The sequence below is a fragment of the Hippoglossus stenolepis genome, chromosome 8, assembly GCF_022539355.2.
Source record: "Hippoglossus stenolepis isolate QCI-W04-F060 chromosome 8, HSTE1.2, whole genome shotgun sequence".
NCBI classification, from domain to species: Eukaryota; Metazoa; Chordata; class Actinopteri; order Pleuronectiformes; family Pleuronectidae; genus Hippoglossus; species Hippoglossus stenolepis.
Genome location: NC_061490.1, coordinates 2,537,141 through 2,557,960, shown reverse-complemented (window position 1 = coordinate 2,557,960; position 20,820 = coordinate 2,537,141). Strand labels below are relative to the sequence as shown.

At 41.2% G+C, this 20,820-nt stretch overlaps 1 protein-coding gene across 2 annotated transcripts in view; it reads right to left on the bottom strand.

The window, feature by feature from the left end:
* The window catches only part of LOC118114289 (furin-like protease kpc-1), a 173,044-nt gene that overhangs the window by 63,848 nt on the left and 88,376 nt on the right, over positions 1-20,820 (bottom strand). For both annotated transcript variants that reach the window (XM_035164652.1, XM_035164653.2), the window contains exons 7-12: positions 8,991-9,028; positions 8,109-8,188; positions 6,560-6,648; positions 3,364-3,536; positions 1,583-1,798; positions 869-972 (exon numbers count right to left, since the gene is read on the bottom strand). In XM_035164652.1, coding sequence (XP_035020543.1) covers positions 869-972; positions 1,583-1,798; positions 3,364-3,536; positions 6,560-6,648; positions 8,109-8,188; positions 8,991-9,028 — 700 coding nt within the window. The remainder of the gene's footprint in view (positions 1-868; positions 973-1,582; positions 1,799-3,363; positions 3,537-6,559; positions 6,649-8,108; positions 8,189-8,990; positions 9,029-20,820) is intronic.

Below are 20,820 nucleotides of genomic sequence, written 5' to 3'. Positions count from 1 at the left end.
TTACAACGTTGACTTTTTGAGTTTTGGGCTGTTAGCTGTTTGAAGACCTCGCCTTGCGTTCAGGTAAATTATGAATGAATGGCATTTTTTCATTTCTTTTTTAAATATTGACATGTTTAGTATGCATACTATTGTATACTGTTAACTGTAACCTTATTCACTGTAGACTGCATGGACAATGCATCGCTATTGCTCCCCACTATCCAGAATTTAAGATAAAATGGACAAATTAGCACTTTAACAAACATAAGTGTGAGAACTACCTAAAATGACAGAAACCATCTTTGAGAAAAATGTATTTGATTTATTTATTTACTTTGACTTTTTAGTTTAGTCTATGTCCCATCTGCTAACATGGAGGAGGCAGGATTTATCACCTATACTGCAACCTGCTATCACGTGGCAATCAAAATGATTTGGCTTCACATTTGGGGAGCAGGTATCTAATCCATCTATATAAACAGTTAATGATATTCACAATCATAATTTAAAAGCATGTTAGGATGGCAACATTTGCTTTTTAGCCTTAAAACAAAAGTAGACAGAGTCTTGTAAATACATCAGTTATTTTTTTCTGGTATTTGGTTATAAACCAGAGTGTTAGAAAACTAATATTTTGACCTGAAGGAAAATTCAAAGGAGCATTATGTTATCAGGACTAAGAAACTGACTGTGCACCATGAATGACAATATCTGTAGCCATTCATCCAGTGCAGTTTGAGTTCCAGCTATTGGCACAATCATCACCACAAGGCTAAGTGCCCTTGAGCAACATTTCAAGCCCCAACAGCAATCAACAACATATCACATTTATTGCTATCCTGTAGTATCCGTGGTGTGTGGTGCGGCTGGTCAGGTGGACACTCACTTTACTTCCAAGACAAGGGCCAGAATTCCTGCAGCCATCGGAGCAGCACTGGATGTTCCGAGAAACTGTGTGACGCAGCCATCACCAACGGTGGTCACAGTGACCTGGAGAAACCACCAACAAAATATGTTACAAGTAGACGTATCAGTATACAGAGTAAAAAAGCTGTTCTACACTATGACTTCTCTAAAACGGTGTCCCCTGAGGGGTTAATCCAGTCAGAGGACTTCTGACACTGTAGCAGCTACTGTATTAGCACCAGTTTTTAGGATAATTAAAAGAAAACAACTTGTGTCTAGTTTGACCACCTGCTGATGTGAGGTGGAAGAGACATTACAGCAAAGAAAGGTAATATCACACTGATAAGATTGGCCTTTCTCCAGCCCTGGAGCTGCCACTACGTTTGCTTCTTCTGGCTTTTCACTGTTACTTCCGCCATCAACACCTCACCTTCTTCCTCCAACTATCTCAGCCACTACAGCCATGCTTTACCTCCAATTAACACTCATTTGCGTCTGCATGAGTGTGAGAGTGTGTGTGTGTGTGTGTGTGTGTCTGTGTGTGACCTAGGTCATGTGGCAGCCCTCTATAAATATCACACAGGTCGCTGCTCTTTAACAGGCTCTAACAGGACTCACACACTGAAATATATATATGCATTCGTTAAAGATAAACCTTGTTGTTAGATGTGTTCTGAGATCTACACACACTAACCAGAGTTAGTGGTCCTCCCACGCTGGCCCCTGTCAGAGTGACAGCCATCACCCCGGGGCAGGGCTCACCGAAGTAGGCGGGCTTCCCTGTTTGAGTGACAGCACCGATGGCAATGTTGTAGATGGAGTTAACATAACCGTCTGCGCCGCAGTGGTCATGTTGCTTACCACCATTACCTGCCGCCCACACAAAGATGCTGCCCTTCCCACCTCGGCCCTGAAAACACAAACAGAGGGACGTCAAAGGGAAAGAACAAGTGGATTTCATAAAGACTTTTTCCATCTAGTAAGCAGAGCATGTCATATATTATCATAATATCGAACGAAATGCATTCACATTATGTGAGAAGTGAAGACAAACCTTTCTTTGATGTTAAAAATGAATAAGACATTAACCAGCATTTGAAGAAAGCATTACTGGGCAAGCGACCAAAACAAACTTTGTGGTTTGAGGGTAAAAAAAACTTTTCAGCAATTTAACGAAATCTGCAATTTCTAACAGCATACGGCTGCAACACAGTTTAAATACTATAGAGCATCTTCTCAATTCACAAGTTCACAAGCATCAAGTGAAACAAACAAATCCAAAACTAAGTCAAACTTAAGCGACAGCTCAATATTCACACCAGTTGTAAGAAGCAAGAAATTTGAATCTCAAAACACCCAAAGGAGCTTCATTCAATTTCAAAAGTGTTGCAAAGTAGAACTAACTAAAGTTTAGACACAGACAGGACTTTTTGGATGATTACATCCACATTAGTTAGCAAATTAGCCCTAAAACCCGAAGGTGCCAGGGCAACACAATTAACCAGTTTTTTTCACAGCAAGTACTTTTCCTGAGCCCAACGAATATTTACAAGGAACTCAGAAACCACAGAAGCAAGGCTCAAAGCTTACAGCTAATGAAATATTGTAAAATCCATATTCACTTACAAGCTTTTTAAATATGAACACAGCCAGGGTAAGTTTGAAAGCTTTAAAGTGAACAAATATTAAGAAACCTTTTATAAGGACTCAGTTACCCACAATCCTCCTGTGGATATGTGCCCAATGCTCATCTTCCTACATTGTTAAAGTTGTTGTTGCTATAATATTGTCTGAAGTCATTTTCTGCTAACAAAGTACTCATCAGTCACGGATGATGTACAAGCCATGCGGCTGCTACAACTTGTGCACTGTATTCATTGACACAGAAAGTAAGCAGTGTGCCACCAGACTAAAAATGTCCAAGGGACGGGCGTTTCTTGTTAATTGATTCACGAAACAAAGTGTATGTACGCTGTAGTTCAACTTCCAAACTACTTTGAAAAAGAGTAATAAATAAAGGGAGAACAAAAAGCAAGATCCCAGAAGTCTTTGGTCTGTTTGTCTGCCGACATGCTCAAAGAATAAATTTATAATATTTCACCTAAAGACAGAGTGCCTTAACTTTTTTTTTTTCATGATTGTCTGCATCATTAAGACTTCTGGGATCTTGTGTTTTGTAAACAAAGAGAAAGAGGCTGCTATTGAGAGAAATAATCATCTTTGTTCCTATTCATTGGAAACTGAAAACACAAAAAAAAGACTCACTTCCAGGGCTCGGTTCCTGATTTATGTCTAACCTAATAACGGGCCACTTTGCTTAGACATTTGTTTATAAGGTTTAAAGAAAAATGAAGAATTTGCATCTAAATTTGGGTTCATAATTAAATGTCCTTCCAGTCTCAGCTCTGCAGACAGCGTGAGTATCTGCTTTGCGTCAGACAGACACCAGTGTGAACTTAGAGATGAAAGCTGTGCCTTGTGAGTTCCTAGCTGGAGGGCTTTCGCTGTCAGTCTGTGCGGCCCGTCCAGCTCGGCCCCGTCGTCCCGCGGGCCCCAACTGCAGACGTAGATGTCGATGAATTGGATGTTGAAGGTCAGAGCTGCGGCCTCCATGGCATCAGTGACAGAGCCGTTCAAAAGGCGGATACCTGGACGGACCGGGGAAAAAAGGTCACATAGATCAGAGTTCGGAAGGAGGCTTGTGGAGGAGTGAGGAAAGAAGGTGCACTCCACATAACAATGCTGCAGAAGTGTGTTGTGCTGCACAGGACACAGACATGAAGACTTTGTTATTTCATTTGTCATTGCAGCGCTTGCTCAATTGATGTGATTTTAATGTTGAAATGAATCTAGGCAGTTTTTTGCAAGCAGAGCTGGCCCTAGACTTTTGGGGGCCCTGTTAAAAATTTGATTGGGGGCCCCTCGACCATACATTATTTTTTCTCCCTCTCTCTCTATATATTTTTAAACAGTAGAACATGATACAAGACCTACACTCTATATGTATAGTCTTAAAGCAAACTTATCAATCACATTAAATTTCATGTAGACATACTGTATAGGCCTACATAGCATGCAATGTTGAATTTTGACATCAGAAGATGAACGAGTAACTACAGGGAGAGAAAGCTGAGGCAAGTGTTTTCTTCTATTCACCTCTGGGACCCTAGAGGGCATCATTCTGGCTTATTCTATCAAAGTTATGAATGGCAGCCAACATAACATCTCACTATGCTGAATGCAAAAAAAAAATGTGGTTGGAACAATGGTTTACTTCACAATGTATAACATCTTGTAAGTCCACAACTTGTGTAGAGTAAAATTATGGCCTAGAGAGGGGCAGCACTGCACTTTAAAATTTGACAAGTTGATCTACCTGAAAATAATTAACGAATAGTCCTAAATTATGTTTATTATTATTATTATTATTATTATTATTATTATTATTATTTATATTATTTATATTATTTATCATTCATATCTATGTATTCCAACTTGAAAAGTGAAATTAACTTGTTTCAGTGAAAGTAAAACTATTCAGTCTGAATTAACAGGATAGTTGTGTTTACTCAGTCCAAAATAATCTGGACATATTCAGACTAGAATTTCACGAAGGCAAAAACTCAAGTAAAGGGATTGGTTTGGCGAGAGTTGCTCGATTATATTGGTAGAAACCATGTTGGATTTTTCCATACAACTATTCTGTTCTTCACGGGTCCAAGAGTTGGTGCCCTAACCTGAAAAACTGAACCCCTGTACCTTGCATATAATCTATCCTCCAGGAAAGTGTTTTCAATACCTCCAGGTTTTGTTATTCTTTCTGATTGAAATAGCTGCATGGCTAACTTAATCCACTTGTGATTTTAGATTAAAAATCAATTTATTGTCAAGTGATGGATGACAACACGGCTTGTTTACATTTAGCTCTGCAGTTTTGTTGCAGTATTAAAGATAACTTGGCTATGCAGGTCTTCACTAGTCCATTCATTTATTACACATCATTTTAAACAGTGCTGGGACCTGGGGTAAAAGAGCAAGACCCGACCTGAACCTGACTGACTGTATAAAATGTGAATCCGAACCCGTACAGGTCCTGGGATGGACCTCTGGTCCTACGGCTTGGGTGGAGCCGTGAAGACACACATGGTACCAAAATGCATTTACAACAGCAACTGTACCATCCATAAAGTAAATAAATCTAGTACTACTGGCATGTGCCACGTAACATGTACAATGTCTTTAAACACAACTAAACTTGTGTCTCCAACACTGTCTCAGAGCATGCTGGGAGGCTCTGTCCATCGAGCCCTTACATACAACAATACCAACTCCTGTTACAGGCAAATAAAGTGCATTACTCACATTACATGAGTGGAGTCAACTGGATCGTGAGACATAAGTAAAGAACACTAATGTAACATAAGTAAGCATATTCACTCTAAGGTAACTGATCCCAGAAGAAACAGAGGGTTGTTAATTACAGAGTTACATGTCAACTCTCTTCAAATTGAGCTGATTCACTGGGCTTCATTTGCCTTCTCTCCACTCACATGTATGTTTACATTCAAAAACAACACTTCAAATGAGGTTACTTGCTACACACTGAAAATGTTGAGTACATTTCCAAAGCGAAAGCAGCCACCGAGGTAAGAACTCAGCTCAGTCATTGCTCAGTGTCAGACAGCGAGAGCAGGTCTCAACTGCAGCCAGTGGTTCAACATGCATCTTTCATTTGGGTCTTGCCCTTTCATCTCCTGTGTGCCAGACTCTGTTTATGAGTAGCGATAAAATAGACTCAGCAAGGTGAAATTAAGACTAACTGTGGAGAGAGATTTGTGGTCTTGCCTCACAACATGTTTTTTTCTTTCTTCTCTTTTGGACAATTCTGCAAGAGGCTCCCATAGGCCACTGACAAATGAGAGGGGTTCAAGGGTGAAAGTTCACAGAGCAGAGTTTAAATGTCAGGGTTCAACCCAGAGTTTCCTGTTCTTATAGTCCGTGCTTCATGCTGATGACACCACTGAAAGAAATTGATTTTGATAAGTTCAGATCTGAGAACTGTGGGGAAGTCTCTTCCCCAAACATAACGTGATCCTCATTATTCTGTCCTGTCTGGCACTGGTAGTGCATCCTATAAAAATATTGGCTTTCAAAACAGAAAATCTTGTGTATGCGGTTCAATCACTCCTTGCCAAAATTACAATAAACACAAGTAATCGCTTGGGCTCCTGCTAAAAAAGCTGCTAAATAAGGTCAGAGCAGCTTGATCGCAGCCAGTCACTATGTAGTATGTCATAGCCAGACAAAGAATAGTACAGCTACTATATATATATATATATATATAGACAAAACACAATATCTGTATGTGTTTATGAATGACATACTAATTTAAATGTAAAGCGATATTTCTCATCGCCTGCAACTAAAACTCTTGAATACTTAGTCTCTGCTGTAATATTCCCCCACAGACAAAACTATCAACGACTTTGAGGCTCGAACGGAGTTGCACACTGAATGCAAACAACACATATAACAAATTTATTCAATGGAATTTTAGTGTATTATCATAAATGCTGTCTAGTTTAAAAGAAGGGATTAGTTCGCTCTACAATGATTTTTTTTGTATAGCATGCCGCACACTGTCTCTATTAGGCTGTGTTGTTTGCCTCACCTCCAATCCTGGCATTGAAGGCAATGCCCACACCGCAGTAGGAGTTGTTGGCCTCCATGGCAACCTCCCCTGCACACCGGGTGCCGTGACTAAAACAGAGAGGAAATAAGAGGTTGGCCACATACTGAGACAGATGAGACACACACTACATCCCAAATTTAGGACCGGTAAGAACTAACACATGAAGAAACATGAACACAAACTCAAACACATCTATCCATCCATTAACTACACAGGTTACCCTTTGAAGTTCGTGAGGGGAGCTTGAGCCAATCAGGTGACATTGGGCGACAGGACAGGACAGGCCGCCAGCGAATGGCAGGGCCAACACGAAGAGAATTTTCACACTCACATTCACACCTACGGACCATTTAGAATCTCCTATAACTTAACCTTATCTGCATGTGTTTTTGCTGTGGAAGGAAGTTGGAGTAGCCATAGAAAACCCAGACACGAGGTTAAGCTGGAATTTGAACGGGAAACTCAGCACCATGCCGACCCGAACTCAAACCAAAAACACCATTCTACTGCTGAATGCCTGTTTGTACGCAGCACTGAAAACATACAAAAGGTTAAAAAAGCGGTGTGTTGTAGCATAGGACTCAAACATTAGTAATTTTCAGATAGAAGTAGACAAAAGCCATTCTATTCAGTGCTCTTAAATGTCACAATTCTTTCTTACATATTTTATTAGCTGTAGCTAGCTGGCTAACTAAGCTAATGTTAGATCAAAGTCCTTAAATTCAAGTCGTACACCTCCAGGCAGTTATGGGCAAATAAGGTGGGCTCCTATCTAAATAAATAAACCACAACTGCACTTTCAGTCTTCATCCAGAAATAAATAAATAAAAAATATCCATGCATACGATCACCACTCAAATATGATAAAATCACTTGAAAAGTTCGGTGACTTTGATCCAAAATTAGGGTTGAAATACTTTTTGTTTTCTAGGTTTTACTTCAGCTTTAAATTCAGCAGCAACACAATTGGCTTGATATGCTTCTTTTCTGCTGTTATACAGCAGATGATTGTCTCACTGGCGGAAGGGGCAGGATATGTGTCACACAACCTCCATCTTGGCAATATGTACTTCATTATTCAGGATTATTTAAGGTGTGTGTCTGTCTTATGATGTCTCTGGTTAGCAGAAAATGCATATCAGTTTTTTTGTGTTGCCAACTCATTCATTAGAGAACAAGAACCCATAAAAGGACATTTAAAAAATGCATCTTCACCACTTCATGATATTGATGACAAAGCATTGCTCATTGTACAACAATGTGAAACTACTTCTTTCTATATCCAGCTTAGTAACTTTAGACAAGCAAGACAGTGGGTAGAGTCATGATTTATTGATCTTTCAAAATAATACATCATTTTAAACTTTTAGAATGGCTTTTTTAATGACAGCTAACTGGTTGTTTGGTGTTTAATCCATTCCTTACCCTGTTACTCTTGTTATTTGTTTACTGGACATGCTAAATATATATGGATCCACTGATTAAATCTCCCAAAGAAAGAAGCAGAAAGACAGACAACAGTAATTACCTGTTCTCCTCATCTCTGACAGGCATGGGATCGTGAGATGGACCGTGTGAGGCACACAGGTCACAACTGGCGAGGGCCTCCTATAAAGCCAGACAGAAAATGAATGAAGCTCTATGTAAGACAACGTAACTCTCAAAACAAGATGCAAATGGCACAACAGAGTCTAATGAAAAACTATCGATCGTGACACTTGAATTACAGTAGTCTGTCATCATATTTCTTGTGACTGACGGCAATCACTGTCACTGAGGAGATGCCCGCTTCTGTGTGCCCGTGTGGTTTATGTGTGTGCATCATAAAAGAGAGCATGTTTGAATGACTTGTTTCTCGGTGTATAGGAATAACAGCAGGAGGATGTCTTGGCACCAAACTGAACAAGAGCAATTATGTCTCTCTCTCTCTCTCTCTCCAGCCAGGCTTATCCATGCCAGACAATCTGCTCTGACAAAGTACAAGTTGGCCTGCGTGCTTCAACCCGCCGATAGGATTATAAATGACAAGGCAGGAGCAAACATCACTGCCACTCCACATATGCTGTATGGATGGCCAGTGGAATAACAGCCTAACAGAATAAAATAGCTTCATAATTATATGAAACTTATTGTTCAAGGTTTTTAATGTAATGGAGAATCTGGGCAGTTAAGGAGAAGGTCAATACAAAGATTTTTCTCCAGTGAAAATCCACTTGTTTTTGGAGCCAAGTGGCACTGGTGACTGAGTATAATCTTGTGAAAGAACAACTGAATTATAAATTGCATTGCCCCATCTCTGTGATCTACCTGAGATAACTGGAATGATGATATTTTACAAGCTATAGCATGTTTTGGTAAAGATGAGTTACTTTTCTAAAATCGAATCTTAAGACATTTAAAGTTTACTTACAAAGTTTCTCTTCAGGTCTTTATTTGTGTGATCTACACCTGAAAAAAGAAAGAAAGAAAAGTAGAAGTTACAATCTTATATTAAAAAAAAATCAAAATGATTTGTTCAGTTCAGATTTTAAAAGGAGAATATTTTCGACACAAGGCAGCATAAAATCATCACACAATACAAATACATAATTCAAGACTTGATCAGTGCTATGATAGTTTGACGTCAAAAATCCTATCCTTGGATTTAGCCCATAGGCTCATGTCAAACAGACATTTTAGGTAAAGAACAAAACCTGATGGGAGCCATTAGAGGACAAATGTTGCTTTGACAGAGTTTACACTGAACGTGTGACATTAACAAGTGAGGAATCCACAACCTGTGGGACAACAGTAAAATTAAGCTCAAAACTGTGCAACACTTGGTCTAATTGTAGGGTAATTACCTCTGCCAAGGAAGTTATGTTTTCATTTGAATTTGTTTGTTTGTTAGCTAGTGAGCAGGGTTACGCAGAAAAAATACTCGATTCCCGATTTCCATGAAATGTTGTGAAGAAAGAAGAGTTTTTTTTACGAGTTAGCCTTGTTGAAGGTATCCTTTCTCCACCCCCCTTTTAGTTGTATAATACAAGCAGAGAAAAATAAATAATTAAAGTCTTGAATAAGTTTCTGCACAATATAGGCTCGGAGCTTTCAATGGTTGATTCTAAGTGTGTGTAGGAGTAACCCAGAAATCAGTTTCTCAACTTTTATATTTTTGGTGCAGTACAACGGTGCATGTTCAGACATGTCTAAATGCTCACTGTTTCCTTTTTTCCGTGTCTCTGATAGCAGGGTCATTTCATGTCATTTGAACTTAGAGTGTAGAGGACAGGTTATTCAAATTTAGAATTTTGAGTGCCATACTAATAGGTGTAATTAGTTTGCCAAAATGTAATGGAGTCTAGTTTTTAGTTCGTTTTGTGGAGATCCAGCGTTTTGCAGTGTGAGATATTGCACGTGAATGATGGATGAGTGAAGGAACAAATGGGCACGGAATAACATCTGGGCCCCAAATTTTCATTCCATTTATTCTGCCACTCTTTCCATTTCTTATTCTTTCCGTCGCTCTACACCTCTTCCTGCATCTTTTTATCGTCCTCTCTTTCCACATCACTTGCCTCTCTTTCCTTTGCCCCCTCCCGATCCTCCCCCCTGCCCTCACCCCACCAACCACCACCTCCTCCTCCTCCATCTCTGCCTGCTGCATCAGGGCTCCTGTGGTCTCAGCGAGAGACAAACGAATGAGGGCCCCAGGAGGGCCGCTCCTGCTCTGCCTCACATCACTCATTCACTCACTCTCTCTCTCAATCACACACACACACACACACACACACACACAGACACACGCACACACACACACGCACGCACACACACACACACGGGACCTGCCAGCCTTTGTCCCATGCAGGCAGTGCCTCCGTGTTGTCATGGTAACCTGAAGTCGGTTTCACTGTTAAGGCCTGATTGTGTTGCGCTCAGGCTGGATGGATCCCTGACTGGGTGAAGCCTCATTGGAGCCTGACATGCCATGCCATGCTGTGCCATGGCAGGGCAGGTCAACCTGCTACGTCCTCTACATAACCATTGATTCTTTATTCTCTCCTCACCCACCACTTTGAACACACCTCTCCCTAATCAACAAGGTTTCAGATTTCTGCAGGTCTCTGCAGCCATCACATGTGGACAATTTCTCTTTGCTCTTGTTTATTTTTACAAATAAATGTTTTTCTAATCTGTGTTTCTCTGTGTATTTTTAACCCAGTCAAGTCACTAAGCGGTTTTACAACTGTTGTCATTGTCAGAAACATTGTTTCTTAATGAAAGGCTCGACACAATAAGCTACTTTCGAACATGAACTCCAGAAAAATTCCAGACACTTGTTTCCGGACTTTCTCCTGAATTTGCCTTTCACAGATGAGAGAATGCAGAAGTCATGTTCCCAACAACACAGTGTTCAGGCGAGGGCTGGCGCATCATGCAGGACATGACGTATAAATTCCGCTGTGGAGATCCCATGTTGTTGTTTACTGTACATAGACACCGACGTTGGTCTGTATCACCAAAACCTCTCAAATCTCATCAACTTTCCAAGTTCACATTTTCACTGGTCTCATATACATGTAAAGCAACTTTTTTTAATCGAGACATATTTTGAATCTTCTGTTTAGCGTCCATCATGTGTAAGAAACGTTATCAACATGCCTACTTGCTCTTGAAGAATCCTCCACAGAATATCCTGCTGTATTCTCATTTGGGCTCACTCTGACATTATCACTCACTCAGTTTTTACTTGGGCGCTGGCCAGAGAAACTCTGACTCAGAGGTTTGTGTTTTCACATATAATCCCTCCAGGTAATTTCAGAAGATTAAACCCGGTGTTCAGTCCATGTCTGAAAGTAGTTTTAATGACAAATGGTTTCACCAGTCGCATCGTTTCACCTGCAAGAAATTAGCTTTAAGATTAACGCCGTGCTAACATCACACCCAAGGACACAGCCAATTGTGTTTGTTGGAAAGCAAAGCCACAAAGCAAAGTGAGCAAAAGCAAAAAGCATTAACAATGAATCTGAAAAACTCCCCTGAGCTACAGTTCAGAGTTAAGGCTACAATGTGCATGAGACTCTAAATAAAACCATCCCACTCTTCCCGTGCTTCCACCTTCCTTCTCTGTTCCGCTCCACCCAGCCCTTCACTTACATTCTTGCCATCTAATCTGATTGGTTAGATGGACGAGGCCCTTTCAAAGACTTCAGAAGGGAACATATCTCTGCACTGCTGCCAGGCTCTTCAATGAGTCCGGGTCGCAGAAGCCTTTAACAGCAAACCTCCCCGCCCTGCTTTGAAGCACATTTCAAATAAAAACATATGAATGAGTTATATGCTGTACCTGCAACTGGTGTGTGAGAACAAATGTGGAAAATGTAGCACCAGTTGACAGTTGAGTATTTTTTTCTCATAAAGAATCAAAAAGTTGTGTTGTTTGATAGATTTCTAACTTCTCAAGGGAACAAGAGGAAGAGCTCTGTGGCCAACTTTCCTCCTAGTCTGAGCCAAGTTGGATTTCCACACTGAACACAAGGCCAAGCGAGCTTGCTGAGCAACTTTGTGTACTCTGATTTATGTCTGTGTATGATGTGTGAAGTGATGCTGCACAATGATCCCACATAATGACATTATTAGGATTTTCATATGTCATTTAAGTTTTAAAATGTCAAATATCTTCCTAAAATGATGCAGTGGTTTCTATTTTTAGTTCTTGAAATTCATCAGTAGTGAAATCAGAAATCATCCTCTGCTCCAACACATGTCTCCTGCTCCAGTGTCCAATGCTAAGAATCTCTAAGCATCCTGTTGATGCAGAGGCTCACTGCTGTTAAGTGAAAAGAATTGCTTTTCTGCAGGAGGCAACAGAGCCTGCTTCATTAAGAGTTCATCATTGTTTTAACTCAATTATAATAAAGATGTCTTAGTGTGCAGTCATGTGTGTTCTTGTTTCTTTAGATGGAGAAATCTTTAAGAGTTAGTGTCAAGCTGCTCAGATGGGAACAGTAAAAAGGAAAGGAAGACAAAGTGAGGCACCGCGATAGAGAAAGGACGACTGGAATTATAAAAATCCGCAACGAAAACCCCCCTCACACTCTGTTACTGTTGTCACTCACATACCTTCCACCACTAGCAAGGCTGATGGTGCATTGGCAATGACTGTGGTAAAACTCAAGGCAAGCACATTCATATCCAGTGGCAGCCAAATGCAGCCCAAAGCCAAAACAGGAGCAAACATGAAATCACAGGCAGCAAAATAATCTGTTGCTTTTAAGTTCAGTTGTGAGCATGGTCAGATTTGGACAGTGCCAATATCATCAGAGAGGTGTTTCAAATAAGTCGACCAAGCAGTGACAATGTGCAGCTTCTAAAGCCTCTTTTCCACTGGTAAAACATGACACTAACAGCCACTAACATCTGATTTTTGTCTGCGATGGGAATGGATAACACTGGCATTCACTCCTGGGCAGTGGTATGTGATATAGTCTTTACTCTATACTTTTTTTTTTTTTTAAAGCAGCCCATCCAGCACAGCGTTGTGTGTTACGAACAGTGACACTACTCTTACAGGTTTAGTTCACCCAAAAATGGACCAATAGTATTTGAACAGGGTCACATAATTTCTGATGCTGATTTGCATTAATACTGGCAAACAGACTTTGAAGCGACGCAACTATGACGATGCATTTTGAGTCAACTCAGTCGTCTATGGGTAGCCTTTGTAAACTCTCACTCGGATCAGTTGACTTGCAACAGACACTGCAGGCCAGAGTGTTACACCATTATAAAACATTATTTGTCATTGGGCAGTTTGCAAATATTACTTTGCTGCAGTGGACACCCTAGTTCTAGTTTGTGAGCTAGAGGAGGAGATGAGGATGGGGGCTGGGACATTTTGACCTCAGGTCTCTCCACTAAAAGGTAGGGGAAATGGAATTAAGATTTACAATATTTTCAATACAATCACCTGAGTTTTGCATTTATTACGCAAATTTCAATAATAACATTGCATGCAGAAGTAGATCATGTTTTTGTTATGGAAAATCTATGACAGAAAGGGGCTAATTGTACTCCACAAGTCATGATGTTCTGTTTTAAAGCCACTGTCCTACGGGGGGGACATGGTAGTGCCCAAAGGCCCAAAGCAGTTTAACAACAAAACAGTTTGAACATTGTCAAAAGCTATGATGAAATCTAAAAATATCAGAAAATACATTTTGCCTGAGTCGCTGTTCCTTTCAGTTCAATGAAGGGGTGTAGTCCTGATACATTTTTTATAATTACATTATTTAAAGTAAATAAAGATGTTGGTTGACAATCTTTTCATTTGAGGGGTATGATATAGGTTGTGGTTATTTAACATCCCTGCCAACATATTGAAGATGTCTGGTTTGTGTGTATGTGAACATGAATGTGCTTGTATATGTTTCTCTGAAGCAAAAGAGGTGGGTGTTTGAATCGGCACTGGCACGTGCACAGCATTAGCGCATGTATGCTCAGAGCTGCTGTGTCACACAGGTCAATTTGAGCGTCAAAATACTGCACCCTTGAGTACTTGCAAAAATACATTCAGTCAGGTGTATTCACTCAGGTTGCACCATACTGCCACAAATACAGCCATAAACACACTCCAACACAGTCCAAGGTCTTCTGAGTGTGAAAGTAGAAAGCCACGTCCCACAGTTAGATGGAACACTGTAGGTGGTGGAGCCAATGCAAAACCTTCCATGAATACAAATGCTTTGAACCTGGCTGACCCAGTCTAGATTGTGATTTTGTGTGTGTGTGCGAGTGTGTGTGCGTGTGTTCGCTGCTCTGCATGCGTGTCAGCATTAAGCAGCAGCAGATGCACTCTATCTCCTTGCTCCTGCAGCATTCACGCCGGTCCTCAGGGTCAAACACACACACAAATCAGACACAGAGATGTGTCGGAGGCCATTTTGAGCCGACGGTGAGTCGTGCCTGAGCCGCCTCTGAGAAAATGAACCGACATTACTTCAGAGGAGGCCCTCGCTACACCTGGGGCCCCCACGGCTGGCTCTCGCTGCCTAGCTCTCCTCTGCAGGAGTTACTGTACAAAAAAAAATAGCAAAAGTCAACAGGCTGTCTCAAAGACTGAAAGGTTTAGAAGGACTATGATATATGTGGGATGCAGTAAGCCATGTAAAACTGATGCCAATATTTCTGTAATGAAGCTGCACGTGGCGGATAATTTGTGTTTGCAAGTGTGAAAAAGAAAAGGAAGGTGTGTATGTGTGAGTAATAGAGAAATGGAGAGAGACAGGGGTATGTTTCACCACCCGCTGAGGGTGAGACTTCCTGGCCCTACACCTCCGTCTCATTAATCAGCTCGGTATTTAAGAAGGGCTGAAGTGGACACTTGCCTGTAATTAGCTGGCTTTGTCAAGGATGTGTGTGTGGGGGTTTCAAAAGTGAATGGCAAAGAGAGAGATCATGGGGAGAAGACAGATGAGTGATAGAGGGTGGAAAGTTGGATCGAAGGATGGGGAGGGAACATGGGTGATGGACAGGCTGGGGATGACAAAGAAGGGAGGACAGAATAGAAGTGAAGAGGAAGAGAAGACAAGCTGGAAGAAGAGGGGAAAAAGACTTTAGAGGCCATAACACACTGTCGTCGAACGGCACACGTCAAAATAGCCACCCCTGCTATTTTCTAGGTACAACCCCCGAACCTCCAGTGTCTGGATGTGCAATGTGCCGCCCTGTGACACTTCATGTCCCTGTCCTATTTCCAGCCTTACCACCCCTGAAAATGTCTTTTTGTTTCTCCGTTGTCCTGCTCTATGTGCGGCACTTCCTATTGGTGATGGGGTGGCACTCGGTGTGGGTCATGTGACGTGCTGCTGTGTTCAGCTCTAGGAGGAGTAAGGGGAGGTGACAAAAAATATTTTTTGAAAAGACGAGAGGAGACGGAAGGGAAATGATGGTAAGACAGAATAACAGAAGGGATGTGGGGATAGAGAAAAGGTTGATTATTAAAGTGGGACATTAGTATTCAAGCTGCACCCACTCATCCCCCCTCACCACACCCTGCTGCCCTGTCTGCCCAGTGGCTTGCTCTCCTCCTGTGATGGGCCCACAGCTGAAGCTGGGGGTGGCAGAGAAAGTGTGTGTGTGTGTGTGTGTGTGTGTGTGTGTGTGTGTGTGTGTGTGTGTGTGTGTGTGTGTGTGTGTGTGTGTGTGTGTGTGTGTGTGTGTGTGTGTGTGTGTGTGATAGAGAGAGACTTAGGTTTATCGCAGAACTTAAACGCTTCCTTCAATGGAAATCTCCAGTTTAGAGAGACCTCTTTTGTTTTTCTGTAGTGAGTTGTTTTCAGTGCGCTCTCAAAAATGTATTATCTAAATTTCACCTGCAAGTTAAAACATTTTCGGTGAATCAGTGGGTATGCACGACTTGGAATTTCTTGTTATTTCTCAGGCCAAATCTAAGCAGTGTCGCACACGTTTACATGCACACATAGATCCATTGAGGTGGAGCCAGCAGAAAACGAAAGGCAAGCAGTGTGATCTGTAACACTGTCTAGCACCAGAGCAGCAAAATACTGAATCATGACTTTAGCCATAGAACAATAGAACCCAACATAATTCGTCGTATTTAAACAGGAAACATAAAGGCTACAACTAAAGGTTGTAATGGTTCATAAAAGTCACGGTTTGCTACACAACTCGGTTTTAAGGTCACGGTTTAGTACATTTTCAGTACAGCAAAAACAAGAAATGTAAAAAAATGGAAGTGCTTCTTTTTTCTATTTTCTTTCAAATTAAATTCTTGTTTATTGAACAGATTTTCATTCTTCAAGTCTGTAATATTGCCACTGGCTACAACCCACTAATATATTACATCTACAAAATAAAATCTTAAATCTATTATGGAGCTTGATTACTTTCAACACTCCTGCAGCAGAGTACGGGTGCATATTCACTGTGACTAAAACACAATGACATTTGTTTTTAAGAGTGTGGATCCCCGACCCAGTCAGGCTGGGTTCACAGAAAAAGAAATTGGGTTTGGTCATGTTGGCTGGGCTGTCTGCTTGATTTTTCATACTGCACCTGCCTGATGAAAACGAAGCTTATAATTACTATTTTGTTTGTATATAACTATAGGCTTTCTACGGGGCTCCTGTGTTATATTTCTTTTTCATGCAAGTGCCACAGATAAATGGGCTGAAAACTACTTTCCTTTTTTATACTTATAACCATTTATTCTGAAGCTTAAAAAATGTAAGTATTGGCACCAACATAGAAGTTAATGGCTCGGCTCCAGTGATGTACAGTTGGCATTATTCAGCATGTCTAATACGTTGTTTATTTTTCATAAAATGAAGACCCCTCAGGGGAAAAGGAGGTGATTTTTCTCTCAGTATTTGACACATTCACTGGTGATCCCATTCATCTCCATCAGCATCACTCGACATGTCATAGTCGCAGTGTACTCTTCTCCATCTATTAAATTCCTCGCAGCTCGCTGCTGCAGTGTCTGCGTACATCTTCCTGCTAAACTACCTCCCAACTCCTCCTCTGGTCTCCTCCGCTGCTTTGCTCTCATTTGACTAATTATATTCACGGGGAACGGTGTTGACAAATTCATTTTGAAACCCATTAGTCCCGTGGCGTTGTTTAAACAATGTGCACGTTAATGTCCATTGCTTTATACCCCTGATTCACATTCTAATAGCCGCCTGATAAATCAGGTTATCTGCGACACCTTCTACACGCCGTGAAGAGCGGAAATTAGAGAATTATTAACTATCCGTGGTGTTCTGTTATGTCCGGGTGTGTTAGAAGGAAGAGGAGAGGAGATGACAGAGCCGAGGAGGGGGGAGGGAGGGAGACCCAGAGAGAGAGAGAGAGAGAGAGAGAGAGAGAGAGAGAGAGAGAGAGAGAGAGAGAGAGAGAGAGAGAGCAGATAAATTAAAGGGATAGGTTATGTTAAATGGAGACCGGAGGGAAAAAAGGAAAAGAAAGAGATAATAAGAAACATGAGGAGCAGCAGGACTATATAAGAGAGTAAATCTAGTCGGGACTAAGACAAACATTAAAGAAGAGTGAGAGACTGGGGGCATAACATAGAAGAACATTGAGGGGGAGAACAAGTAGAATATCGATTTAAGAACAGTGTACATTTAACTTTCTACTTTAAGCCTCAGTTACTTTAGATATAAACTCAATAATACATATATTACATGATCGTTTGAAAAGCTGCTCAAACCGGATGCTAAATTTGAAAATGTATCTGCGTCTTTCAACATTTGGCCAATACATCGTTTAATTTGTGTTTAGAGCCAGCTCATGTTGTCTGTACTTCAGTCTTTCATTTGACGGCTGTAATGTAGCTTTTAAATATCCAGCTGCACATTCACAGACACAAGCCTCTGTGAATGCAGTTATATGACTGTGAGCTACTGACTCACTAGGCTCCAAACCTAAGATCTTCCAAACAACGCCAGTAGTACCTAAATCAAGGCTGGTAACAGGATTGGGCCCTGAGGCGCTGGCACTCCTTGCCTGAGGAGAGTAGGCTATACTCAGCAGCGCTTTACCTGTTTTCAAATCATTGCTTAAGACATATTTTTATAAGAAAACCCTGTTACCCTGATTTTTTATTGGTTGTAATGGATGTTGTTTGTTTTTTATATATTTTTTTTACGTTATGTTTTTCGTATTTTCGTTTTGTCTTGTTTCCTTGTGTGTTGTATTATTCCAATGTATTTTGTAAAGCACTTTATAACCTTGTTTTAAGTGTATTATTGTTTTTATTATTAATAATCTGACTTCACTAATATGTCTGTTATAATTGATTAACATGTGACATTTTTCCTTTAAGTGGGCCTGTCCAAACAGAGTGTGTTAAAGGTAACATTCACATGTTTAACTAAGATGCTACGGCGGTGTTCCTAAAATCAATATTCTCTCACAGTTTTCACTCTAAAAATGTATCACACAGAAAAACACCACTCATCAGTTTTCAGGTAGGAGTGAGACAAATACAATTGGTTCCAGAAAGGGTGCTTTGAGTTATCAGAGCTGGTTTATTTGAGATTTTTACAATGTTGGAAAGTTATGGCAAAGTCAAACATTTTATCTCTCAGACCACAGCTATGGTAAATGTTAAGGTTTTGTGTTCACATCACAAAGTAATATATCTCAGACATGTATGGTGACTATAATTAGACCAACCAACCCCCTGTGAAGTCTGATGATGTTGCATTGTGATTTTTTTTGTTCATGCCCCTGCACTGTTTTGTTGGTGCCCTTTGCGTTGGACAGCCAAGTGTCAACACAGTGTTGTCATTGAAAAAAAAAAGGGAGCTGCACTTATAAACTTGGTGCTGATATCGGTCTCATACACTCAAATTTAAAAGAGAATTTGTGATTTATACTTCTTTCAAGACCTTTAACGTTGTGGAAGAGAAATCTTAAAGAAATTAGAATGAATTACATCAGGAGCATTGTACAGTCCATCATTAACCCGATGCATACATTGTTTTTGTTTTATTATGAGCTGATGTGGTTCTCTAGAGACTGCTTTCCAACTGGACTGACTTTTTTAGGAAACTTAAAAGTCCTTGTTGTCCAGATATGAAAATCTGCCTGACCCTAATATTACTTCTAGTGACCAAGATGTGTTATCTGCTTCATCCCATATGGTGAAATACTGAGATGTTTCTATTGTACTTCAAGCTTTTTGGTTTGACTGTTTTTGTGCAAGTTGGATCAAGACTCTTCTCTGTTTATAGATCTGTGTTTACGTAGCAGATTCTTCTATTCACCACTGTGAACACCAAATTGAAATTCAGCAATCTTATCAAACATCAATGCAGAAGAAAACTGCACACCATCAAAACACATGTGTCGTTACCTGCACTCGTATTCCTTCTCCTTATTGGATATATATTGATCTAAACCATCTCAAAATGTTCACTTCTCCTCTACCTCCATCTTTACCTTCTCCTCATTTCTCCACCCCATCAACAACCTAATCCTGGCTGCTTCTCTTACCCTTCCTCCTCTTTCCTCTGTGCTTCCCCCCCTCCTCCTCCCATCACCCGCTGAACAGAAACAGAGTCTGATGGTGTCAGTAGCCCTGCCTGTTGGAGAGAGTGAATTAGACACACACGCCTGATTAGCTGCTTGTTTACCCACCAGCACCACTACGGTTTTGATCACGGGGCTTCAAGATCAACACCAGAGGATCATCTCCTCACACACATACACACACACAAACCCACTATCTTGACCACTGCTTCTCTGTGTGTGTGTGTTTGTATGTGGTGTGTGTGCCATCCTGTCCCCGTTGAGTCGCCCACCATGGCAAAGGGCTCTTAATTAAGAGGAGTGTGTGTGTGTGTGTGTGTGTGTGTGTGTGTGTGTGTGTGTGTGTGTGTGTGTGTGTGTGTTCTGGGGTGGAGCAGCTGGCAGGAGGTGCGGGGCCAGAGAACATCTGCAGGAGGCCACAACGCAGCACGCCCGCACACACACACACACACACACACACACACACACACACACACACACACACACACACACACACACACACACACACCCAAACACACTTGCAAGTCAATATGAACACACTTAAACACACGCACCATCGCCATTTGGCAACTCAACTCACACCCCTGAGAACATAGTAACATACACTTGCATGCACACATACAGACCCGTTGAACACTACCATCACCACTGCTGATGTACCAGTGGGACTGTCACCATGGCAACCCAGGACTGGTCATGTCACCCTGATTTAGTGAGATGGGTGACAGCAAGAGAGAGTGAGAGATAGGCAGGCGATAAAAAGAGCAAAAGACAAAGACGGTGAGTGAGGGGCATTAAATACCCTCCACAATGCTCCGCTTCAGTCTTCTTTTGAAACAAAGGGGTAAAGAGAGAGCGAGAGAGATAGCGAGAGAGAGAGAAAGAGGGCGAGAGAGAGAGAGAGAATCCAAAGGCGTCTCATCCACCAAGCAGCTCTGGATGTGAGGAGGTCAGGAGCTTAGAGGACTTCAGACGCACCACAGGGCCCTCAGAAGTCAGTCTCCTTTTTCAGTAAGTCAGAAGGAGAAGTATAGCTGTGTAACACACACACACACACACACACACACACACACACACACAATGTCATCATGTTGATAGAAAGTGGAAAGGTAGAGAGGAGGAGGGGGATTTTGTCCTTGCTACGGGGCAAAGGCTACAGCTGAGGGTAAAGGATTAAAGGATCATATCAGCCTCGAGAG